The sequence below is a fragment of the Gopherus evgoodei genome, chromosome 20, assembly GCF_007399415.2.
Source record: "Gopherus evgoodei ecotype Sinaloan lineage chromosome 20, rGopEvg1_v1.p, whole genome shotgun sequence".
Classification (NCBI taxonomy): domain Eukaryota; kingdom Metazoa; phylum Chordata; order Testudines; family Testudinidae; genus Gopherus; species Gopherus evgoodei.
Genome location: NC_044341.1, coordinates 14708717 through 14735477, shown reverse-complemented (window position 1 = coordinate 14735477; position 26761 = coordinate 14708717). Strand labels below are relative to the sequence as shown.

At 41.2% G+C, this 26761-nt stretch overlaps 1 protein-coding gene and 2 non-coding genes across 12 annotated transcripts in view; all 3 read left to right on the top strand.

Moving 5' to 3' along the window:
* The window catches only part of PUM1 (pumilio RNA binding family member 1), a 124186-nt gene that overhangs the window by 64223 nt on the left and 33202 nt on the right, over positions 1-26761 (top strand). For 6 of the 10 annotated variants that reach the window (XM_030539233.1, XM_030539225.1, XM_030539226.1 and 3 more), the window contains 4 exons: positions 6036-6129; positions 7380-7496; positions 18873-19024; positions 25394-25532. In XM_030539233.1, coding sequence (XP_030395093.1) covers positions 6036-6129; positions 7380-7496; positions 18873-19024; positions 25394-25532 — 502 coding nt within the window. The remainder of the gene's footprint in view (positions 1-6035; positions 6130-7379; positions 7497-18872; positions 19025-25393; positions 25533-26761) is intronic. The other 4 variants (XM_030539231.1, XM_030539228.1, XM_030539230.1 and 1 more) reach the window with 2 other exon arrangements.
* LOC115637802 lies at positions 17030-17116 on the top strand. The gene has a single exon (XR_003997355.1). It is a non-coding gene; the product is annotated as a small nucleolar RNA SNORD103/SNORD85 (small nucleolar RNA).
* On the top strand, positions 23514-23590 carry LOC115637814. Its single transcript, XR_003997367.1, has one exon. It is a non-coding gene; the product is annotated as a small nucleolar RNA SNORD103/SNORD85 (small nucleolar RNA).

Genomic DNA, 26761 nt, shown 5'->3' with positions numbered 1-26761 from the left:
TAAATCTTCCCAGCCAGGGCTTTGTCAAGCCTGACCTTAAAAACCTCTAAGGAAGGAGATTCTACAACCTCCCTAGGTAACCCATTCAGTGCTTCACCACCCTCCTAGTGAAAAAGTTTTTTCCTAATATCCAACCTAAACCTCCCCCACTGCAACTTCAGACCATTACTCCTTGTTCTGTCATCTGCTACCACTGAGACCAGCCAAGCTCCATCCTCTATGGAACCCCCTTTTAGGTAGTTGAAAGCAGCCATCAAATCCCCCCTCATTCTTCTCTTCTGCAGATTAAATAATGCTGATTATCTCAGCCTCTCCTCATAAGTCATGTGCTCCAGCCCCCTAATCATTTTTGTTGCTCTCCACTGGACTCTTTCCAATTTTTCCACATCCTTCTTGTAGTGTGGGGCTCAAAACTTGTCACAATACTCCAGATGAGGCCTCACCAATGTCGAATAGAGGGGAATGATCACGTCCCTCAATCTGCTGGCAATGCCCCTACTTATACAGCCCAAAATGCCATTAACCTTCTTGGCAACAAGGGCACACTGTCAACTCATATCCAGCTTCTCATCCACTGTAACCCCTAGGTCCTTTTCTGCAGAACTGCTCCCTAGCCATTTGGTCCCTGTTCTGTAACGTGCATGGGGTTCTTCCGTCCTAAGTGCAGGACTCTGCACTTGTCCTTGTTGAACTCATCAGGTTTCTTTTGTCCCAATCCTCTAATTTGTCTAGGTCCCTCTGTGTCCTATCCCTACCTCCAGCGTATCTACCACTCCTCCCAGTTTTGTGTCATCTGCAGACTTGCTGAGAGTGCAGTCCATGCCATCCTCAAGATCGTTAATGAAGATATTGAACAAAACCAGCCCCAGGACCAACCCTTGGGGCACTCCGCTTGAAACTGGCTGCCAACTGGGCATGGAGCCATTGATCACTACCCATGCTAGGGTCATCAGACCTGAGAGCGTTGCCTCTTCTGTCAGAAAGGAATAAGCAGTATCACTGCTCCTGCCCTCCTGGCCTTTGTATTGTCCTGGGGAGCAGTGGAAAAGGTGGGAATACATATATTAGGCCTTGGCTACACTGGCACTTTACAGCGCTGCAACTTTCTCGTTCGGGGTGTGAAAAAAATACCCCCCGAGCGCTGCAAGATACAGCGCTGTAAAGCGCCAGTGTAAACAGTGCCGCAGCGCTGGGAGCGCAGCTCCCAGATCTGCAAGCTAAACCCCATCAGGATGTGGAGAACGTGCAGCGCTGGGAGAGCTCTGAAGCGGCCGCGCTTTGAAGTTTCAAGTGTAGCCATACCCTTAGGGACCTTGCCCAGCTTTGTAAGAGATTATTCAGCTCACCTCTTGGTCCTGACACCGAGGCTAAAGGGCTCTTAATTTGCTTTTTCCAGATTAAGAGGTCAGTCATCAGCCCACCATATTGATTTATGATGAGAGAGAGATTTCTGGGTGTACGAGCTGCTTTATTAATCCAACTTCTGCCATGTAAGTATTGGTGTTCGTCTCCCCTTAGGTGAGCAGTGTAGGAGAGAGATAGGAAACTTCTCTGTATGCAAGAGAGGAGAATCTCTGATTGTGTTCTTCCCAGTTTTTATGAAAACTGCGTCAGCTTCATTGACTGTTGCAAGCAGAAAAGGTCTGTTATCCATGGGAGGATACTTAAATGAATTGTGTTGTAGATAGTAGGTGCTGTGCGTTCTCCATCTGGAACCCATTCTCTGGACTGGATCAGAAAGCTTCCTTGAAATAGTTTGGAATCTTCCTCGACAAGCTCTGCAACGGACAAGGTATGAACCTGTCTGCAGCTGTGGAGGATGGAAAATAACTGTAAGGAAATTCAGGAGGCAGCACATTGCCCTGCTCCCAGTGACTGATGGGTCAGATTCTGTCCCCAAGCTGTAAGCAGGCTGGAGTGCTTATGTGGGCCTTAGCACAAAGAATATACATTGTTCTAAATTACTTTTTTATTTCAGATGAAGCAAATAGACAACCAAAGTCACATCTCCAGTTGAGAGCTCTGTGTGTGTGACTCGCTCATTGCCAAGCTAGAAGCAAGTTTGAGAACAGCATGACTGATGTGCTCTGCTAACAGGGAGAGGGCCAGGAATACATTGTTCCTTTCCTGCCACCCTTGTAAACACCCACCCAAGCTCCTTCCACCAGCCACTAGCTCCACCTCCCCTCACAGAGCAAGAGCTGAGAATCCGTAGCGTTAGCCAGCTGTTCTCTGAGACTTCAGCTGCATTTCAGTCCAAGCCCTGCTAGTCTGCGTGTTTGTGAAAAATGTTTAAGATATTTGAAGAGGAGGTCACTGACTACAATGATGGCCTTTCAAAAGGAAGCTCGTTGTAGTTAAAGCTGTAGAGAACAGACAAAAGCTTTGGCCTTCTGCAGGGTACAACATATACATGGCAGTTTGTCTCAGTTACACTAGGTACAGTTTTAAGAGGCCAGATCATATTCCCTGGTAAAACAGCTGCAGTTCATCTGGAAAGGATGCTTCAAATGCATTTCCTTTGCTCAAGAGAGAGGACTTAGGTACCTGGACACTGCTACCCACCTCCTTTAAGCAGTAATGAAGGTACACTTATCAGGCATCCCTGGACTTCACAGGAGGAAGGCAAATCCATTCTTCTCATGCATGGGAACACGTAACATCAGATCAGTGCCTATTACGCATCATGATCCATAGTTAAGAGTTCAGTTTCAAAACGTTCAGCATCCTTGTTCCATCTAATTGTACCAACCAAAGTAAATCGGTTTCAGCCTGTATGCATCACCTTGAAGCTATTTCAGCATAAATAATTATGCCAGTAGCTGTCACTCTCCTCTATATGGATGAGTGTGGGTCAAATTATAATGGACAGCGAGGACAGCCATTTCCAGATTGTGCTGCTTTCGGGAACCAGAGGCCTAAATATTGAGTCGAGAGAAGTATGCAGACCTCGATGTAAATGTTAATGCATCTGGGAGCCCAGCTAAGCACCAAGCAATAATGTTCTTAACTGGGATACAGACAACACAAAGTATAACAGCAGATCCGTTCCATGTTACCAGCTGAACTGGGCGTAGTCTTCTCTAGATGTAAGAGCAGCCAGTTTGCTCTTCTCCTCTTTCACTGTGCATTCAAAAATAGCTCAAGGAGATCAGTTTGAGAATGTACCTGCTGTCACATAGGTAAACTGACGAGAAGAAAGGATGTGGCCGAGGCAAACTAGCTGCTGATTGTACGAACAGAAAAAACACTCATCTAACATGGCTGTTGTTCACCTAGCCAGAATGGAACGCAGTGGGCTGGCTAAACTGGTCCCAAATATGTAAAGGAGCGTGGAAAATTGAGATAGCTTTGGATGGATTTGTTGTAGTGAAGGGGACCACAAGTAGAAGTGATGACTACTGGAAGGTAGAGACACAAGGTATGTGGGATAATACCTTTTTATTGGCCCAGCTTTGTGTTTGGTGAAAGAGACAACAGAATGGTAGATAGCAAGATCATGGATATGAGTTCTAGAGGATGCTGTCATGCATTTTTCACATTGGTCAATAAGAAGGGTGCTGCAGAGGGTTGGCAGATCCTTGGGAACCCTCATTCCCACATACCTCTCTCAATTTCAGATTAATCAGGATGTCCTTGCTGCCTTGAACCCCATGCATGTCAACACAAATATGATCCACCTGCTAACTTCAGATGACTTATTGGCACAAAGACCCTACTTGATATGAAGATCCAGATCTCTTTAGGCTTAGGTCATCACAGTTGAGAAGATGTGTCTTGGAAGAAAGGGCTTTTGAGGAAAGGTTGTCACAGGCATGTGTTCCACATCCACCCATGATTATAGGATCTGGAGAACATTGTGTGATTGATTGAACCATGGATTTGAAGAGCTTCTCCATAGCCAGCATCCTGGAGTTGCTTCGGAATGGTCTAGAGTTAGGAATGAGCACCAGCATCTTACAGGTGCATTCATCAGCCTTCAGGGGACACGGATGTACTTTAAACGGAGATGTAGCTAGATTTCAGTATAGTGGTTGACAAAAGCCAAAACTTGTATTCAGATGACTTCTTCCTTTTTGGATCTAAAATATTGTACAAAATTTACATCCTGTTCCTTAGTTTGGACCTATAGAAGGAGGAGAAGGCAGAAGAAGAATATCCCTTAGGCCATTGCTCTCTGATTCATATTTGCCATCTACTGAGCAAGGAGGATAAGAGTTGAAAGCCCTGCTTTGTGAAGAACTATGCCTGATTTTTCTATCAAGAAAGTCCATTCTTTAAACAGTTCTGTGCTTCATGCTGAAGGTAACTACATCCTGCCTGAATCAGGCTGAATTATTATTGTCCATCTACCCTGGTCTTAACATTTTATAAAGAAGCTAGGCCTCTCTGTCTGAGGCCTGGTCTGCACTAAAAAGTTAGGTTGACCCAGCTACGTTGCTCAGGGGTGTGAAAAATCCACACGCGTGTGTGGCGTAGTTACACTGACCTAACCCCCAGCATAGACAGATCTAGGTCTAGAAGAATTCTTCTGTTGACCTGGCTACCACCTTTCAGGAAGATGGATTACCTATGCCAATGGGCGAACTCCTCCCATCAGCATGGGCAGTATCTATACCAGGGGTTCCCAAACTTGGTTCACAGCTTGTTCAGGATAAGCCCCTGGCGGGCTGCGAGACACTTTGGTTACCTGAACATCCATAGATATGCTGCTCGCAGCTCCCAGTGGCTGCAGTTTGCTGTTCCTGACCAATGGGCACTGCAGGCAGCACTGGCTCGGCCAGTGCCACTTCCCGCAGCTGTGCGTTCCATTCTATGCATCCGAAGAAGTGAGCTGTAGCCCACGAAAGCTTATGCTGAAATAAATTTGTTAGTCTCTAAGGTGCCACAAGTACTCCTGTTCTTTTGCGAATACAGACTAACACGGCTGCTATTCTGAAACATCTCCACTAGAGTTATTCAAGGCAGCTGCCTGGCATGTGTGTTCTCTCTGGTGTTTATATTCACAAGCTCATGTTCAGGCATCAGCCAATGTGTTGTGCCACGAGTGCTGCAGGCAGCCAAGAGGCACTAGTCTGTCTATATGGCACTGTACTCCTTTGGGAGACCCCAAGAATCTGGACTGGCACTGGAAGCTGGAGAGAAATGTTTTTTTCCTTAATTTGTCTTCAAGACTTTTTATGCCAACCAGTATCCCTTCCTTCAAGATTGGTGCTTTCTTCAACATTTCCAGTGTTTTTCAAATGGCAAGTTTTCATTGTCTCAAGGTGTTCGATTTTTATATTACACTTAAATAATACTGTGAACTGCTTTCAAAGATTCAGCTGAGCTGTGAGAGCTGGCAACCCTTATGCAGGGGATGATATCACCAGAAAGTCAGTGTCTGCTTTCTGTCTGCTGTCAGGGAAGAATTATGTGCACCAGATGTCTGGACTGATTTAGAAGATCTTAGAGTGAAAATTAACAGGTACGGTAAGATTTCCCTCCCATGTTATATTAGAGTTCTTTAACTTCTTAGCATGGACCACATGTTTACAGAGATTCTCGTGAGTATCTGCCATCCCGTTTCCAGTCCTGCAGCCCATCTCCACTGCCGTTTGCAGTCTCATAACATCTCCGTGGCAACAAACTGCCTGCATGGGAAAGTAATAAAGTATTTAATATATTTAATACAGTATTAGAGCTGGAAACAGCCTTGTGAGCTGCTAACTTGTTATGACCCGTGGGCCACAGTTACGAAGTTTGGCGTAGTCTCTTTTTAAAGAGTAGTTGATGAGTGAAGCTTTCAGGGAGCACAGAGTTAAAAAACCCTCATAATAGGTTAATACTGGAATGAAAATATTTTGAGTTGGATTGTGGTAGATTATGAATTTAAAACTCCTCTGAACATCTCTTTTAAACATGTTTCCATATCATGAAGAGTGTCCATACTCTTATGGTACTAAATCTGTTGTCAGGATTGCTTCGGAAGGGAATCTGAGAATATTTTTCTGGTACATGAGTAAAGAACCAAAACTGTTCTTTTGTTCCTTCAGTTATTTCAAAGACCAAATGCACTTGCTGTTCAGCAGCTGACGGCAGCACAGCAGCAGCAATATGCATTGGCAGCTGCCCATCAGCCGCACATAGGTAAGTCCTTTTAACGCCCTACCTGTATTAGATTTCTGGAGATTGCTAACAGATGTCTTCAAAAGAGTCTGTGGCTGTGAAAAAATGTTATTAGGCGTTAGAGGGGTTTTCAAAGTACATTCCCAGTTATGGATAATCGACACACAGATTTCAGAAGCAGACCATGTTGGAAGATTATCTTGCAAAATTCTGGTAACATCTTGCTGTACTTTTAAAAAGCTTTCAAATATTCCTCTCTACTGGTGATGATACTTGCCTTTCCCTCACTGAGAATGCTATTCAGTAAGGAGTGTTTTCTAAGTATTCATTTACTCTGAGCCAGACATGAGTTGGGGTAACTGGGACAGTGAAATGAGGAAAAATGTACATTTTAGTACAGACCGCAGAAACTCGTGTCCATATTTTATGAATTACAATGGTTTAGTTTTGAATAATTCCCCCACAGAATGGAATTTCAGGCTATTCTGAGTGAGACTTAGAAGTTTATTTAATGTGTTACCATTCATATTATTAAAAAAATACTGACTCGGGGAAAACTGTACATAATCATGTTTATAGAAAAATAGGTGAACCACTCACAAGGGCTCACTCATTAATGGTGGGAATAAAAATTTCCCAGCATCAGAGAGTTCTTCTGTAGGTTTTCCTAACTGAATTGAACTTGGTTTTAAAGTGCTAGAAAGAATTATGAAGACGCTGTTTCTCGTGTACCATGTACGTTGCACTCCACATTTGTTCAGTTTTGGTGTAGACCCCTGTCATCCTCTCCCCTAATTCAGTAGATTTAACAAAATGAGCTTTTGTATCTCTAAAGTACGTTGAGCTCCTATGATAAAAAGGCTCAGTTGAACTTTAAGGGAAACTTATGGGTATGTATTAATACCCACCAGTATAAATTGGTAGTTGCTCTTTATTTTTGCTTTTTTCTAGCTGACTAGTTTCCCAGCTCTTTAAGGGATGTTACGTGTTTGGAGTCTAATTCCATATACATATGCATGGTAACATTGCTACAAATTTCACATTTGATTGTTTCAGTAAGACCCCTGGATACTTATTGTGTGCTGTCCACAAAGAACTACATGTGAAAATGCATAAATTGTCTTCTCAAAGTAGCTGCCAGCTTTTCTTACTCTTAAATCATAGATGCACGAGCCTGTTTATCCTGTTCAGTTACAGCCAGGATGAATAGCCAAAACATGTAGGTATTCTCATAGGGCTGCAGTTCTAGTGAAGTTTGTTTTTACTGACAGGTATGTTTTCAGCAGGTTTAGCTCCCGCTGCCTTTGTCCCCAATCCATACATCATCAGTGCTGCTCCACCAGGAACAGATCCATATGCAGCAGGACTTGCAGCAGCCGCAACTTTAGGTGAGGAACTTAGAGTTGTTTGTGCATTAGATGAAATTTTCTATGCCTAAAATGTTTTAACTGTCACTGTCAGAACAGACTTAATGTGATCTGTTAGCACATTTTGAGCTCTACTGAAAAAATAAGTGGATGTCAGTGTGGTATATAAGGGTATTATAAAACTTAAAGTAGAATTTTGTTTTGAAAACCTGTCTCTCTAGATTAATACCTAAATTAGAGGATCAAAACAGGTAACACTCAATATGGATTCTGTTTTACAGTTAAGGTTAAGAACAAAAATCTTGAAAGAGAGGAGACATTTCATTTATAGTGACAAATGTGTGATTGGTGTTGAGTTGTTATGCACATACTTTATTTGATGCCTGAAAGCCAAGTATTTTTGAAGCCTGCATTATCAAGTTTTCCTACCAAGAAAGTGTTAAGTACAATTTGTTACTGTTGTTTTAATTTGAAATTTTCTATGATAAATTTGGTAAATTATACTTTTTTCTTCACTGGAGGATTCCTTCTGAAATTTATGCTTTCCAGTCCCTTAATTACTTTGTTCCCGATCTTATATGTCAAAAGATCTCTCACCTGTGCAGAGGCTTTTACTCTGAATATAAAGTGCTCTAGATGGCAGTTCTAATGTGTGTCATTCTTGCCTTCATACTGGACCTCTTTCTCCCAATCTTTTCTAGTCTCTGAATCCTTTCCCAACTTAGGAGCCAAAATTGCTGTGTCTTGAAATGGTAGCTCCAGCAAACAATTATTAGGAAGCGTGAAAAACACATTGCGTGTTGAATTTTTATTCCAAAAGCCACGAGGTTCTGGCCCAAGTAGTGAGAGTCCTGCGGGTTCTTCCAGAACCAGATTAGTTCTGTACAACCACATTTAATTCTTTCACTGAGCCATCTGGAAAGAGGAAGTCCAGTAGGTTCTAAATAAAATCTCCAGCGTTAGAAATGGCATTACTCAGTGAAGGTTGCTCAACCTCATAACATTTCATTTTTACGCAGTCTGAATACCTAAATAACACCCCTCCCCCCCCCTTTCCACTCCAAGATAAAGTTAAAACAAAGCTAGATTATATTTACTATAAGCAAGTTTTACAGTATTCTGGTTTGAGCAAGTAAGTGTGATATGTGACTCTTTGTAATATTTACCAGGTGTTACATAACTGTTTATTAGCTTTTAAGCTTTGGGGCCAGCCTAAAGTCAAGCAATGATGAAATGGGATTACAAAAATGCCTGGATCATATGGTGGTTTTGGTAGATTATATAAAACAGTATGTGAAGAATCAAGATTATAAAAAGCCCTTTCAGGATGATGATGCTTTTTTGTCATTTTGAAGAGATGACTGTTAGGTGTGGTTGGTGCATAATAAAAATGAAAGATGAGGTGTTAGGGTAAAGCCAGTTGTTGGCACACGGGTAAGGCTGAGATGAAATGGATGAAAGCCAAGAAGTTGAGCCCTATGGAAGCTGCACGAATGAAAACGTGGACTGAATTGCGGAATCAAAACCATAACACTGAATCTAGCTGTGTGTGTTTTTAAAAAAAAAAAAAAAAAAAAAAAAAGTCCAGCGCAATACAGAAAAATAAGGATGTCTTCCTGCTGTGGCCCAGAACCAAAGGAGCTCTCTCTGACCCCGCTGTGGCCCCAGGGCCTGAGAAACTGTGTGGACCTCCACTCACTCGAGGTGGGATCCAGGGATGGGGTTTGCTATAGCCCAAGATTTGCTATTGTGAAGGGCATATTGTGAGGTTGTGCTGTATGTTAGTTTTTGACCGTTGCTTAGAGACATGGCCTGCTACTACTAGTGCAGTTTCCCCCCTCCCCATGGTTCAAAACACAATTTTAAACATGTCTGAAAAGCATTCCACAACTGGGGAATGCTCATCCAAAAAGCTAAGAAATCATGCGTTGACACTGAAGTTCAGAGCTAGTCAGTTGCCTAATGCAGTGGTTCCCAAACTTGTTCTGCCGCTTGTGCAGGGAAAACCCCTAGTGGACTGGGCCGGTTTGTGTACCTGCCGCGTCCACAGGTCTGGCCAATCGCAGCTCCCACTGGCCACAGTTTGCTATTCCAGGCCAATGGGAGCTGCTGGAAGCAGTGCGGGCTGAGGGATGTACTGGGTGCCGCTTCCAGCAGCCCCCATTGGCCTGGAGCAGCAAACCATGGCCAATGGGAGCCGCGATTGGCCAGACCTGCGGACTCGGCAGGTACACAAACCCGGCCCGGACCGCCAGGGGCTTTCCCTGCTCAAGTGGCGGAACAAGTCTGGGAACCACTGGCCTAATGATATCTATGAATCCGGCAGTATGATGATCTGCAAATGTTGTCAACATACAATAAACTGGACCCGAAAAGATACCTGCAACAATCATCTAGTATCAAAACCGTATCTGAAGAATCATGTCACATATAATGAGAATCATCGAGATTCTTGCTCTCTACAGAGAACAATTGCAGGCAATATGAAATCTGCAGATACCAGATGGGAGTTTGTTGAAGTTTATGTTGTGGTCTTTGCTGAGGCTGTCATCTCAGTGGAAAAATGGAAGAAGCTTCGACCTTTCCCCTTAAAATACTGTAGTCAAGGTGGGAAGCATTGCATGAAAATAAAGCAGCACTTCAGCAAATTCTGCCTTGTGCTTATCAGGAACACATGTGGCAGTGCTGGCCTAAATCCACAGGGAAAAAAATTCCTATGGTCGACAAGACAACAGATATTGGAGACTGCAGTGTGCTAAATATTATCATAGGCAAGTTTAGTTTTCTTTTACTATAATGACAGATCCTTAAGTAGATGCTTTTTTATAATGTATGCATTGACCTTTAGGAAAACATTTGTTATACTTAGAAAATACTAACCACTTATACAATTTAAAGTACAGATAATTTAAGAAAAAGCATTTAAGATGCTGTAACCTCTTAAAATAGCTTTAACCACACCCTCCAAAAAAGCACCAAATTGGGATTTTGGAGCTATTCTATAAAATGCTTGTTAATAATTTTATCAAGCATTTTATATTTAATATGCATTAGGAAATTTAATTGTGTTTTGCAGTGCAGCTGTAATATTATGCTTGTATAATATTTAAAAATATCTTTAACATTAAATGATACAATAGTGGCTATGAAGCTGGATTTTTTTTCCTTTACAAAATTTTGAGTTTGTTTAGTGAAATCCTCCAGTAAAAAACAAGTAGAAAAACTATGACATCAGAATATATTTATTTTAAGTGTTACAGATTAGTACTATTTGATGATGTCATATTCATGGAGAGCTGCAACTGCTCCACATTCTCACGATCTCTTCTGGAGTCTATGAATAGGAACCAGCTCAGTCTCGGTGATGTTTTGGCGGTTATAACCGACAGTGCTGTATACTGCATCAAAGCATACAAAGAAGCACTGAAATGAGTCATGACCCAACAGTGTACATGTGACAGATCTATGTCATATAATCAATCTGATAGGTGAGACATAATAGCATTTTGACTTCTTTAGCAATGTGGCATCTTTCATTACTTCGATGAAATCTGCATGTTTCAAAAAGCCAGCCAGAAAGCAAAGATGGGTTGCTTTTCTTAAGTCCAAAGAAGATGTGCACACCATGAAGGTCCCACCTGAAGCAGTACATGCAAGATGGAATAGCTGGTTTCAGGCAGTAAAATATCATGCTGAGCACACTTATCTCTACTGGGACTTTTTTGAAAAAAGAGAAGTCATCAGCACAGGCTGAGACAAACCTTTTGACACTACTTAGCAGGCAGGAGAAATCAGGCTTGCTAAAACTTAAGACAGCTTTCATATCTGAAGCTTGCCCCAAAATAACAGCCCTGACCGTCTGTCAGCATCTGACCACCACCCTACAGCTATCTCAGCTTTCAGTATTCTGAGAGACCTGGAATCTTGATTTCTGGAACAGCCAAAACTTGTGGGTTTGGTGAAGAAACTGACAGACTCTTGGATGACTCTTCCATAAGTAAGGAGAGAGAGATCCTGGACAATCTACATGAAGCCTGTCAGCTTGCTTTTACCAAATTCTCCAAACAATGGGATGTCCATCCAGCAAAAGACGTGTTGCGACTGATCTGCGTGTTGGATTCCAGGCAGACTCCAGCCATGCAACAAAACATCGTTCAGTACAGCAAGCTACCACCTCTCATCCGCCCCTCACCACTATGAACAGTGTCTGATGTTTCTGCCCAGCACTCAGAATGAGCCCATCCCAGATCCACTGGATCTTTGCACTTACTGGAAGGCTATGAAGGGACGAGTGCCTAAAGTAACAGAGGTTGCCCTGCCTTACATCATCTTCCCTGTCAGCTCTGTAGACAGAGAGAGAAGCTTTAGTAAATATAAAATTCTCTCTTGTCTGTAAGTAGATTCAGTTTCTGAGGAAAACACTAAAAGGCTAACCATAATGTACCACAGTGGAGATGTCTGCCTGAGATGGGGAAAATAATGACATTTGAGTTTGTCAGTTTGTAATGCTACTCAGCAATAAACTGTTGATTTGAGTGTGAAATTATTTAATCAAATTTGAAATTAATTTAAGCATTCTTTCAGAATATAGGAAGCTTGAAAGTACGGAGTTGAATTTAAAATGGCAACAATGACTACTGCAAAGATGAATTATTTCATGTTTAGTGCATTATTTTTTAATCAAATCTAAATTCAGTTAAATTGACACTGTAAGAGACTCTTTGGTGGACTTCTTGTGTTACTGTTCAGCTATGTCAGTGGTTTGGTCATATTACTAGGTTCTACTTTAAGAAGTGATTTGAAACTCATCACGTTTACTGTATATCTGCAGGATGTTTTGTTTAAATTGTAGGATTTTTTTCTGTAAAATCTGTTTTTCCCACTGCAATCCAATTTTGAACATTTTTATGCATTTATAGTAAGGTGACTTAATTGTTAATGTATCAAACAATTTTGATTAAAACCCCGTGAAATCTGAAAATTCGCAATAATAAAACAGTTCATCGGGCCCTATACAAGGATTTTTGTAATAGTCTAGGAGTCAGTGAACTACCGTGTGATGGCTGTGTAGCTGTGAATGAATGACTAAAACTCTCCACAGGAAGGAAATGTTAAAAGCCTTAGTAACAGATAGACCAAAGCTTAGTGGCAGGAAAGTACCATCATGAGTTACTTTTTACCAGAAAGACCATATGTAACTTCATGTACAAGTCTAGAAAGTGGTAAACCTATTCAGGACCACACTTCTTACAGCAGTGTCGAAACTGCAATAGAAGTGTTTTGGCCTAGACAGAATTTGTCACCACATACACACTCCTCCCCCCAGGATTATATTCTAGAATCTGAGCTTTCATTTACCCCTCCCCCCAATAAAAAAAAAATCTACCACTCCTGAGTGAGTGGAGAACCTTTAAAAAACGTGGAGTGTAATTCTACGCAGCATAGCCTGGAACCATAGCTCTAAGATGTCTGAATCGTCCTATTCATCTCATTGAGGTATTAACTCTGAAACCTAAAAATACAAATATAAACATTACCTATTAAATAGTTGCCCCCATGGACAATTTGTGGTGCAGTCATGCATTTTTTGTACAAGAATGCATAGTACACTGACAATAACTACTTTGAACCCTTTAAAAATGTACCCCAAGTCTAGTGAGAAGAGGCCTTCCTGTTTTCCTGTGGCAGTGCTAGACTGGAAGGAAACTGAAGGGCATAGATGTTGGTGAAATGGGAGAAATTAAATTATAGGTCCCAACTGGTTTTACACCTTTTAGTTGCTCCTCCAAAAGAAGAGAGGTTTTATGGTGCAGTATGGCTAATTTACTGCCAATCGAGGGGATGTTGTATCATCTCTCCAGGACTGTCAGTCAAGTGAAGTTTTTCCCCCCACAAGCACCAAATTAATTTAACTATTTTTAAGGAGTATTGATTTGAATGGAGATATAGGCCGAAAGGACTTACGAAGAAGTTATATGCGTTTAGTGTTGACCTAGTGATGGAGATATCACTATCTGTGCAGAGAAATATGGGAATTTCTCTGGCACATTGAAAAAGATGTAAAATACAGGAAGTTTTTTGGAGTTAAGTGTCTGGAAATTGGGTTTCCCTGAGGATTATCAGCATTCCGTTGCAATTACTCTTCACTCCATTGAATAAACTAGTTGCTAATATTTAGGCTTGGCAGAATAAGAATTTTCTTATAATTTTGGCTGATATCTATGCTTATTTTTAAGCATTTTTTAGATTTGTTTTTATTTTAAGTTTTCACAGCTGTGCAAGATTATTGGTGGAGTGTCAAACAGTTAATTAATGACAGATGTTAAAATTCAAAAAATTAAAGCTTTTATAAACTGTTAAAAACACAAATTATCAACATATGTCAAAATATACCAAGTGAATATCCTTAAATCAACAAATCATACCTGTTTTTACTGTTAATTTGCTAGCCCATATATAATAAGTCTACTTCAGAAGTCTAACTCACTGAATTTTGTTTCTAATATGTTTTCAAACAGCATTTTTCTTACTTTTCCTAATTGTAAATTATGATTGTTGACTGAAATATATTTGTCTGTTTTTGTGTGCATGGTGAAATCTGTTTAGATTTTTTTTCTTTTTTTAAAATGGTAGTAATGCTTCCTAGCCTGCTAACATACTGTTACCAACATCACTGATGTTTTGAGTCAGAGAATCGTGGCACTGGAAAGAATCTTGAGAGGTCTTCTAGTCCAGTCCTCTGCACTCGGAACAGGACTAAGTATTATCTAGATCACGCCTCACAGGTGTTTGGAGGTTTTTTGAAAGCAGCTTAGACAGTGACAGGGATTCCACATCCTCTTTAGGCAATTTATTCCAGTGCTTAACCACCCTGAGAGGAAGATTTTCAAGATGTGCAACCTAAACTTCCCTTGTTGCAAGTAGAGGTTAGCGAAAACAATTTTTCTCCCTCCTCCTTGTGACAACCTTTTATGTACATGAAAACTGTTATCATGTCCCCCTTCAGTCTTCTCTTCTACAGGCTAAACAAACTCAGTTCTTTCAGTCTTTCCTTATGGCCATGTTTTCTAGACCTTCAGTCATTTTTGTTACTCTTCTCTGAACTTTCTCCAGTTTGTCCAAACCTTTCCTGAAATGTGGCGCTCAGAACTGGACACAATACTCCACTTGAGGCCTAATTAGCCAGAGTAGAGCGGAAGAATTACTTCATGTGTCTTACTTACATCACACCAGTAATACATCCCAGAATTATTATTATTTTGTGTGTGTGTGTGTGTTACACTATTGACTCATATTTATTTTGTGATCCACTATGACCCCCAAATTCCCTTCTGCAGTACTTCTTTCTAGGTAGTCATTTTCCATTTTGTATGTATGCAACTGATTGTTCCTTCCTAAGTGGAGTATTTTGCATTTATCCCTCTTGAATTTCATCTTATGTACTTCGGACCATTTCTCCAATTTGTCCAGATCATTTTGAATTTTAATGCTATCCTCCAAAGCACTTGCTACCCTTCACAGCTTGGCATCATCCTCAAACTTTTTAAGTGCTTTCTCTCGGGGGGAGAGAGAGCTCAGTGGTTTGAGCATTGGCCTGCTAAACCAAGGGTTGTGAGCTCAATCCTTGAGGGGGGCATTTAAGGATCTGGGGCAAAAAAAAAAAGTTGAGGATTGGTCCTGCTTTGAGCAGGGGATTGGACTAGATGATTTCCTGAGGTCCCTTCCAACCCTGATATTCTATGCCATTATCTCAATCACCAATGAAGATATTGAACAGAACTGGACTCTGAACCGATTCGTGTGGGGACCCTACATGATATGCCCTTCTTGTTTGACCCTGATAACTACTCTCTGGGAATGGTTTTCCAGCCAGTTATGCACTCTCCTTATAGTAGCTCCATCTAGGCTGAGTTTCCCAAGTTTGATTATGAGAAGATCATGTGAGACAGTATCAAAAGCCTTGCTAAAGTCAAGATATACCACATCTACTCCCCCCCGTCCCACAAGGCTTGTTACCCTGTCAAAGAAAGCTGTTGGTTTGACACAATTTGTTCATGACAAATCCATGACTTTTACATATCTTATTATCTACTAGGTGTTTGTGAATTGATTGCTTAATTATTCGCTCCAATATCTTTCTGGGTACTGAAGTTAAGGTGACTGGTCAGTAATTCTCCGGGTTGTCTGTATTCCCCTTTTTATAGATTGGTACTATATTTGCTCTTTTCCAGTCCTCTGAAATCGCTTGCTTCCATGATTTTTTGAAGATAATTGCTAATGGCTCAGATATCTCCTCAGTCAACTCCTTGAGTTATTCTAAGATGTATTTCATCAGGCCCTGGAAACTTGAAGGAGATCTAACTTGTCTAAGTCATTTTTAACTTGTTTTTTTCCCTATTTTAGCCTCACATCCTACCTCATTTTCACTGACATTCACTATGTTAGACATCCAATCACTTCTAAACTTTTTGGTGAAAACCGAAACAAAGAAGTTGTTCAGCACTTTTCTGCTATTTCCACATTTTCTGTTATTGTTTTCCTCCACCTCATTGAGTAACAGGCCTACCCTATCCTGGGTCTTCCTCTTGCTTCTAATGTATTGGTAAAATGTTTCCTTGTCACTGTTTGTCTCTAGCTAGTTTGATCTCGTTTTCACCTTGGCCTTTTTAGTTTTATCTCTACATGCTTGTGTTTGTTTATATTCATCGGTTGTCATTTGATCTACTTTCTGCTGTTTGTAGGACTCTTGAGCTTGAGATCGTTGAAGATCTCCTGGTTAAGCAAATACTGGCCACTTGCCATCCTTCCTGTCTTTCCTGTGGAGTGGGATAGTTTGCTCTTGTGCCCTTAATGTCGTCTCCTAGAAAATTTGCCAACTCTTGTGAAGTTTTTCCCCATAGTCTTGCTTTGCCTGGGTTCTTATCTACCAACTCCCTGAGATGCTAAAGTCTTCCTTCTTGAAATCCATGATCTTCATTGTGCTTTTCTCCCCCCCCCGCACACACACCGTTCCTTAGAATCTTGATTCACTCAAGCTGTCTTCCACTTTCAAATTCTCAACCAGTTCCTCCTCCTTTGTCAAAATCGAATCTAGAACAGCCTCTCCCCGATAGCTTTCCCCACCTTCTGCAATAAAAAATAATCTCCAATACATTCCAAGAACTTGTTGGATAATCTGTCCCCTGCTGTGTTATTTTCCCAACAGATGTCTGTGTAGTTCAAGTCCCCCATTGAGTAGGAGTCATCGTACTCTGATTCACATGAATGGCATGATTACAAATACCTGTATAGATTTGATGGTAACACTGATATTGAAGGGAATGGTTTTTATTGTGACCACGTTTGCTGTTCAGTTTATTGGTATTTCTTAAGCTCCTTTTAGCATGTACATGCTTTTTGAGCGCATAAACTCTTCAGTGTTTGTGGCGCACAGCACAATAGAAGTACTTTTGTCTTCAGATGCATTAGAATGTTCTTCCTTTTCTGTGGGATCTTTCATAAGTATAAAACTAGATTAGTCTCTTGTAATGAAGAATAACTGCAAGTTTTAAAGGTCTAGCAGCGATGACACATTTGCCCTCACTGACAGAGCTGCTCAGTAGTGAGAATCTCACCATGTGCTCAGATGAGCTTAAGCCAGACTTGCAAAAATGCTCAGAATGCTGTGTTTAAAGGCGCTTACTGCAGACTTCAATAATCTTTCTCTTTTTTTTACACCTAAAGCTGTAGCTGTTAAATGAGCAACCCCTAGCTGAGGAAGAGCCGGATTGGGTGTGTATAGTAGTTAGAGCTCTGATTAATATAAACTCTGCTTCTTTTGGTTTGGAATGGAGATGTCTAATCTTTGTCCAAATGAAGGTTGCCATGGCACTTGCCAGGAGCCTGATGGCTACCCTGTTCGCATAAAATGGAGTGAATTGTAGCTGCCTGTCTTCAGTACAGAAGTGTGGCTTGCAGAAACTACAGGTCACAGTATGCAATTTGTCACCTGCTTTGATTAGATACCAGCAGGCACTGATCCATAAAATATATAAAATATAAAAAATATATAATATAATATAAATAAAAACATGTTTGGTTTTTTTTGAGGCAAGTATATGTAATTGCAAGGCCCAAGCCTGCTGCTTAATGGCCTTTTTTCTATCCTCTCCTCTTCTTTGTCTTCCTTCCCCCTTCTTGGTTACACTTATGCTTGGAATCGTTTCCCTGTTCTCTGATCCAAATACCCACCCTCTCTTCATGCATATGTTTGCTAAACTTGCTTCATTTGCAAAGATTTTTTTAATGAGCTATGAAAGACCAAATTTGTTCTCAATTGCAGCATTTTGCAATTGAACTTTCATGAGATCCACTAATACATTTTGTCTGAATGCATTGCTTGTCTGACAGTGTAAGCTGGGGTAGACAATAGGCAGACCGCGGGCCAAATCCAGACTGCCAGATGCTTTTGAACAGACTGTGAAATTGTTTTATTTACTTTGTTGTTGTTTTTGTATTTTCTCTGGAATCTGGACTTTGACTAAACCTCTGGACTTTGACGGAAAATAATTGATTACCCTTGGTCTAAGCTGTATATTCCTCTGTTAGAAGGCAAGCATTCTGTCTGAGCATAGTAAATACTCATCGCTGCTACAGTGGAGAGCGCATCTGATGTAAAATTTAGTGTTGTTTCATTCAGAAAAGGCCATCCAATCTAAAGTCATTTTCACTTCAACAGTGAGTAATGTAGCCCTCAGACTTTGCACTGGTTTTGAAAAAAGTAGAAATTAGAAGATTTTTGTTAACCTTCTGCTGATCTCTCCAAAAGACATGAAGCAGACATTCTATTGCTTCCAAACACTATTGTATTCGATGGGATGTGTTCTACAAGGAAGTGCAGCCTACAGATTTCTCATCCAATTGTACACCAGTCTTCTTTGGATAAACTTTTAAGAACAGAGGCTAAGCCAGGCCATAATTAAAATAACTCTAAATCCTGGAAATAGACACAACCCACATGACAATTCACAGTTCTGTTGATCACTTAAGGTAAACATACAATCTCTCTTAAATGTCACATATAACATGTTAAAAATGGGACCTGTGTCCTTTAATCCTATTACTGGTTTGTGTGGTATATAAAAAAGGCCTGAAAGGTTTTGTTTTGTTTTAATTCTGCTTGTTTTTACATTGGAAATTGAGGTGTTCTCTAGGTTGGAAAAGTCTCCCTGGTGACTGGAGAACTAAATGACGGATACTACAGGAGTCTTGAGAGCAGAAGTGACTTTTTGCAGGTCACATTTAAAATAGACCTTGTTGAATCAAGTGTGATGTGTGCAGGCGTTTTTGGTCATGGCTTACTGTTGAGCAGGTCTTGTTTACTACAGAAGTTGACTGAATCCTCCTTTGGCATTTTAGGCCCTGCAGTAGTCCCTCATCAGTACTATGGAGTTACTCCCTGGGGAGTTTATCCTGCCAGTCTTTTCCAACAGCAAGCTGCAGCAGCTGCCGCTGCAAGTAACTCAGCAAATCAGCAAACCACTCAACAGACCCAACAGGGACAACAGCAGGTAAGTGGCAGTGTTTTGCAGGTACCTTTGGTACCTGGGATTTACATAAGTACACACGTGGGTTAAAGAATTGCTATTTCCAATAACATTTGAACATACGAGACTCAGTTGATTCGAAAGACCTTGCCCTCTTTAAAATTGAGAGGTAAATATTACCTATAAGTTAACTATTGGGATCATACCATTCTTTCCATGTTTGGAGTTTCCTTTGTGCAGTCTGGCAGTGATGGTCTCTTTTGCACAACATTATTGCTGCCAAATCAAAACCAGTCAATAGTGAAAGGAGGAAACTTAAAAATAGCTTCTTGCTGCTTCAGATATCTGGCTAAACCCACGTTGGAAGCTGTAACTAGCAGAACAGTAGAATAGAAACATTAGATCTTGTTTAATTTCCAACGCATAAAGGACATAAGGGACAGCTGTTGGCAAGTTTAAGCAAAGTAGTTTTTAAAAAGTGTATATATTGTAGCAAAAGAAATCCATTAATGAGAATTAAAATTATGCAAAGCAGGTTTAATAGGGAATAGGCATTTGTATGAAAAAATTGCTTTAGGAATAAGATGTTTCCATCACGTAGAGCTATGTCTATTGCTATTGACTGTCTGCAGCTCTGAAGCTATAACTGTTTTAATATGATGGAAGCAACTTAATCTTAATGTTTTGTTCATACTGATGCATTTCCCAACTCATACTCAACCCATTTCCCATCTGAGAAGGAGGGATGAGCTTTCTTTCTGTGCAAATGTGGGTTGCTTCAACATTTGCCCAGTTTAAAAAAAAAACAAAACTAACATTCTTAGACTTGTATATTATCTGTCCTCCCCTCTCCCTTTCGTTCACTGTAATGTTTCAAAAACAAACAAACAAAAAAAACCTACTCACATTCCTGTTTCCCAGTATCTGAAGCAAAAGAACTTTAAAGTTTGGTGCTTTCTCCTTCCTCATGGTTCATGTTTTCAGATGGCAGCAGCACTGTGCAAAACAAGGTGGATGTTGCATGCCTGTTTGCAGAAACTCTCGCAGTGACATAGGGGCAAATCCATTCTGAAAACGTAGGATCCCAGGGAACCCAGATATGGAGCAAATTTTAAGATCTTTCAGAACAATATTAACACCAGGTTTGGTTATGTAGATAGTAATCTCTGTGGGGCAGGCACTGTCTCTGGTTATATGTCTGTGTAGCATCTAACACAAAGGACCTCGAGGTGCTGCTGTAATAAAACACATGTAAATTTATCTTCACCAAATGTGGCTCACGATTAAAAAGTGCTTTTGCTGACAGTGGAAAGTTGCCATGCTTGTAAATCCTGAAGCTCAGATGCCTGCAATACCTAGGCACAAAGGGAGAGCTCCGTTGCCTTATGACTAAGGTTAAGATTCTGTCACAGTTATTTCTAGTAAAAGTCACAGACAGGTCACGGGCAATAAACAAAAATTCATGGAAGCGTGTGGCTCGGCATTTTCTTTCACTGAAAACAATGGGGGGCTGACGAGCAGATGACTGAAGCCCCGGGATTGGCATGAGAACAGAGCCCAACCTTTGCTGCCAGCTAAGGGTTTCCAGCACCCACTGCTGCAGCAGATAACAGCTCCATGGGCCTCTGCTGCAGCCTCAGCTGCTTGGAGCTCCAGGGTCCTCCTGCTTCAGCAGTGCCTGGAGGCTCTGGAGCCTCCCCCCAGGGTGGCTGGGGCTGAAGTGGAAAATGTCATGGAGGTCTCTGAAAGTCATGGAATTCATGACATAATCTTATCCTTCCTTATGCCTTACACTGATCTGTTTCACAAACTTGGTATTTCCTATTTCTCTTTATGACAGTTTTTAAGAGCTGAAAATCCCTTATAGAGGTGTTATGACAGTTCAAATGATAGGCCATAACAGTCTGCATCCCTTAGGTCTGTTAGTAAGTATTTATGGAGACTCTAAGGGCTTGTCTACACAGGGACACTCAGAAAAATTAATCCAGCTTACCTAAAGGTGTTAAAGTGGATTAGTTAAACCACGTTGAACCCCTTTGTGGACTCTGTTAATCAGAGTTAAAGTTACCTTAATTTAGTTTAGTTCAATTCAGGGTTTCTCAGACAGGGTCGCCGCTTCTGTAGGGAAAGCCCTGGCGGGCCGGGCCAGTGTGTTTACCTGGCCCATCCTCAGGTCCGGCCGATCGCGGCTCCCAGCCAATGGCAGTTGCTGGAAGCGGCGGCCAGTATGTCCCTCAGCCTGCACCGCTTCCAGCAGCTCCTGTTGGCCTAGAGCAGCGACCCGCGGCCAGTGGGAGCCGCGATCGGCCGGACCTGCGGATGGGGCAGGTAAACGCACCGGCCCGGCCCTCCAGGGGCTTTCCCTACAGAAATGGCGACCCTGTTGGAGAACCCTGGTTTAATTCACTTTGGAAAAGAGTTAATTCAAACCAAATTAACGCTACTTAGGAAAAAACTAGATGGAAAGGAGGAAAGTAAGGGGAGATACAATATGGAAAAGGCCAGCCAGGTTGTTTGGGGTTGGTGGGTTTTTGTTGTTGTTGTTTTTGTTTTTTGCCTTTATCTGCACCAGAACAAGGAGGAGTAGAAAGAATTTAAGAAGTAGAAGTTCAAAATGAATAAATGAAATCGGTTTTTACATCAGCATAAAATTAGCCTCTGAAACTTTACCACAGGACAATATTGAGGCAAATACTTTTGTGATTTAACCAATGTTTATAGAAATAAGTGTCTGCAGCAGTAATGAGGACCAACCAGTGAGTGGATCACCAGCATGAATCAGAAGGAATTTCCCCATAATAATATTGCAAATAAGATGTATAATGCGGCTTATCTGCTCTGAAGCAACTAAATTTGGTTGTTGTCAGAGAGAGGACCATTGTTTTGTTCCAGTATTACAAGTCATTTGTCATAAAAGTGTATATTAATATGAGTTTTTAATGCCGCAAGACTTGAGCCATAAAGAGTTAGAACATTTTGAAAAAACTTACTAATTTAGCTGAGCTATTAATGTTAATTAAGTACATATTAGCTCTTTAAAATGCATATTGTATTAATAGTAACAACCCTTCTGATATGTAGATGTAGATCAGGTGAGTTCAAAATTAGTCCCTAGAACCAGGTGAGAGTGGAAAATGAAAATGACTCTGAAAGTACTGATATAATGTGATGTGGAATGATAGCTAAATTAAATTGTGTTTCTTAAGGTGGTTTTTCATTGTAGCAAAGTAAAAATGCATCATAAATGGTCTGCATCTGTATGGTAATCCAGAAAGTTAACTTAATATTCAACTCAGTGTTTTTTGTGTCAAAAATAACTTCCAGATTAATGTTATAACAAATTTAAAATGATTCCCTCGTTGCTAAACTCTCCCAGCTCAAGATGGATGATAAAGGGGCTGCTGGTGGCAACACAATGCCTTTGTTTGTAGTCATTACCATCATGACATGAGTATGGGTAGTCTCTGCCCCTCTCATTTTATACCTCAGAAATGCATACTAATCTGAATTTAAGACTCTGCATCAACCCTCTCAAATGCATTTACCTAAAACTTGTGCGCACATCCAGAGATTGCAAGTTAAATGTCTTTAAGATTTGAACCTGCTATATTTAGTTCAGAACTAATGCTGAAAACCCCCTGGTAAACCAAGCATCAAGTCAGGCTACACATAGTTTAACGACAAGTATCCAGTGATTCTTCAGGGCGAGAAACAAAATAACTCTATTATACCACTGGAAATCAGAGGTACCATCTTTGCAGTGGTATAAAGCATTTGCTTTTTAGCTGTTGCAGGTTGAGCATTACTGGAGCTTTACATGCTCTTTCTACATGCCATCTTCCCCACTATATAGCTAGCATCTGGACTTAGCAGCTGCTGTCTTTAGAACTGCTAGGGCCAGAAACTAAGGCTTTGTACCGTCTTAAAGCCATTCCAGATAAAATAAAGCCATAATCTTTCACTCCACTGATTCTGGACCAGTGATGAGAAAGAGGCCGTTTTTGCTTCCTGACAAGATCAGTCTTCAAACCTCTGCACCTGGCAACATGTGCAGGTTAAATTGAGCTTCTACACTTGTATCGAGAAATACATGCACTGGTAAAGCAGAAGAAACAAAGTGTGACAGACTTGCCACTTTAAGCTTGGCATTCAGAGTAGGGTCCTACGCCTTGTAAATAAGGTATATGCAGAAATAGCTTTTGCAGTGGTTATAGGCTGGTACAAAAACCATCTCTCATAGATGTAACTTGTAGTATCTTTCATTATTTTTACAGCCCCAAAAGTGGCCAAAGTGTTTTAGACTTAAATGTGTGTGTATATTTTAAACACAAACCTTTCTTCCCCCATGAGTCAGACCCTGCATTCCTGAGGGAAATCCTCCCAGATGCTCCTTTGGAAGAAGTGCTTCTCACATGTTGCTGTGATTTTTCAGAACTCATTTGGGAAACTTAGCTCTTCATTTAAAAATACCAGTTTTGCCCTCATTCCCCTGTGCTTTAGTGGTTTTCAAAAGTATGGCGATGATGATACACTTGCCCTCACTGAGAACACTGTTCGGTAATGAGAAGTACTCAGAGGAGCTGAGCCAGTGCTTTTGGAGACCTGCTAGAATGATGTATGTGGATACTCTCTTTGGTGCTTGGGAGATCCAAAAGGGGATGGCAAATTCATAAAAATACCAGTATTTCACTTGCTGTGACATATCCTTCATTATGCACGTTCATTGCATTGCACCAGCATTGTGCTCGCCCATCAGTTCACTGCAGCTGTTGAAACCACTTCGATTGGCGGTGGGATGAGCTTTCGTGAAAATCTGTTAACTACTCTTCTCTCTGTTGATTCACCAAGTAAATATTTGCTTCTATTATCTTTGGAGTTGGAGGGGCAGGAGACACCTTTCAATGTGATCTGTTGTAAAATGTGTGAATCATGCTTGGCACCAAGTGACAGCTTTTAATAGGTTGAATTCAGAAGTGGTGCACACTTTTTCATTACCACTTGCATAGTAGGATTTCACAGATAAACCGCAGAGCAGTTAGTGCATCACACATTTTAACCGCAAGGGCTACATGTAGAAGACGTTGTGTGATCTTGTTATTGAAAGGATCACTCTTTCACAGGTGGGTCTACAGCTTGGAAAAACTCAAGCCAAGCCACCGTGTTTCACTAGCCTATTGGAACTAAACTGAGTATTTCTTAAAGTTTGCCAACTTGAGCAGAAATGAAGTGTAGTTTCTGTGCACATCAATAGCCAGATTTGTTATCTTCAGAGTACAAATACCAATATCCATCCTATTCCAGGGCCAGTGACTGTTTCTTAAAGATTTATTTAGAATGTTTTAAGTTAGAGATGTATGGAAACAGGAATGAAAGGATTAGTGGATGACATTTTCCCACGTCAGGTCTGGTAAACTTGACAGGGGCATCTTTAGGTGTCATGAAAGCATTTGTATCCATTTTAACATCATGTCTTCTGAGTTTAATACTTCAGTGTGTATAAGACTCTGTAACTGAGAACATAGTCCACCAAGAATAGAGAGAAGAAAAACTACACTAATTGTCACACATTTATCACTGTACAGCGGTTCTCAAATTGTGGATCGTGACCCCATTTTAGTGGGGTCACCAGGGCTGGCTTAGACTTGCTGGGGCCCAGGGCCAAAGCTGAAGCCCGAGCCCCACCATCTGGGGCCGAAGCCTGAGGGCTTCAACCCTGGGTAGTGGGGCTTAGGTTACAGGCCTCCTGCCTTGGGCTTCAATTTTGTCTCTCTCTCTCTCTCTCTCTCTCCCCTTCTTCCTGTCTTCCTCCCCCCCCATCCCCATGGGGTGATGAGGCTTTGGCTCCCCATCCTGGGCCGTGGGGCTTGGGTGGTCTCAGGCTTCGGTCTCCCCTCTTGGGGTCATGAAGTAATTTTTGTTAGAAGGGGGTTGTGGTACAACTAAGTTTTGAGAATCTCTATCATAGTGTATAGGAAACTGTACACTTAAATAGAGAGACAAGGTGGGTGAGAACAGCGAGGAGTCTGGTGGCACCTTAAAGACTACAGGTTTATTTGGGCATAAGTTTTGTGGGTAAAAGTGGGTGAGATAATCTTTTATTGGACCAATGTCTATTGGTGAGAGAGGCCAGCTTTTCAGCTGCCACATGGCTTTTCTTCAGGTGACCTGAAAGCTTCAGTGAGCGCTGTCTCTCTCACCAACAGACGTTGGTCTGATAAAAAATATTATCTCACCTTGTTTCTCTAATATCCTGGGCTGTATCCATGGCCAAAACAACGCTGCATAAACTTCTTAACTTCTTAACTAGACTGTCCGTGAAAGTTTGTAGAAACGTTTTCAGTTATTTTGACTTATAGACTAACAGACTAGTCAAAGATCCTGTTTCTCATTCAGGTTCTCCGTGGGGGAGCCAGTCAGCGTCCTTTGACTCCAAATCAGAACCAGCAGGGACAGCAGACTGATCCACTCGTGGCAGCTGCAGCAGTAAACTCTGCTCTTGCTTTTGGACAAGGCCTGGCAGCAGGAATGCCAGGTATGGACTCTGTCAATGCCCATTAAGCAAAGGAGTGCGCTAGATAAACTACTGCTAATTTTCTTTGAACCAGCCATGCTTTCTGATGGTTTAAATTCTTTTGTCAAAGGTGAAAAGAAATGTTAGCTCCTGGACTGCTTCACTTACTCTTTGGGTACAGGTTAAATTTTCTATAAAGTCAGAAGAGAATATGTTCGATAGCTTGGCTGTTTGAAGGAATTAATGACTTCTGTTGAAATTTCAAGTTTTGGGTATCGTATCTTTATAGATCTTTTCAGTAGGTGAAATCGTGGCCACAATAAAGTGAGCAGCAAAATGCCCATCGACTGTAATGGAGCTAGGATTTCACCCTCACGTATTACACCCAAGATTTTGTGTAGACGCTAGTGGTTTTAAAAACAATAATTACCATACGTTATCTAATACGGTTTGTCACAGTCGTTTGTTTGTACCACGGAAGCCAATAAGGAAGATGGTCGTGAACAGCTAAGAATTTAATCTTTCACTGTATTGGGCCTTTTGTGGAGCCTGGCTAGGCTGACATCTTTCTTCCTCAGCACCCTACATCATCACTTCCCAATAGCTGTTCCTGGCGGGGCACGTGCAGGCAACCTCACTGTCAAGAACACCAAGGGCTGCAGAAGATGAGCTCCCATAACATTAGCTGTGTCATACAAGACTGTTACAAACTCTCTTGACCTATAAATTGCAGTATTGTATTCTACTGTTTAAAGTATATAGGTCATTTTTGGGACACTAAACGGACAGAAGTATGTCTGGATGGTCCCAGTTAGGTTAAGTGAATATTCTATAACTTTTCAGCGTGAAGTGTCTTGCTTGGGAATTCCATGTGGGTAGAGGACTTCATATGACTAGAGTGTAGCTGTAGAAGGCTTAATTTGATTATAGATGAAAGAGAACATGCATGTTGCAAGGTGTGTTTGATTTATAGGTAGCCTCGAATTTGGCATTATTACTTCTTGGATCAAGTTTTCAAAAGGGCTCAGCCCCCGTTAAGCACTTTTGAAAATCTGGTCACTGGGGTCAGGCATCCAAATGAGAGTTGCCCTTTCTTGACAATCTGGCCCTTGGCTTTGGGAGGGCGGTGATTCACAATGTGTAAAAGCTAGGTGTTTTGTGATTAGATGTTGGGACATTCTGCATCAGTCAAGCTTTATAATGTAGTGTTTGTGTGCGTGCACAGTGGTACTGGGGTAGTTAAAGTGGTA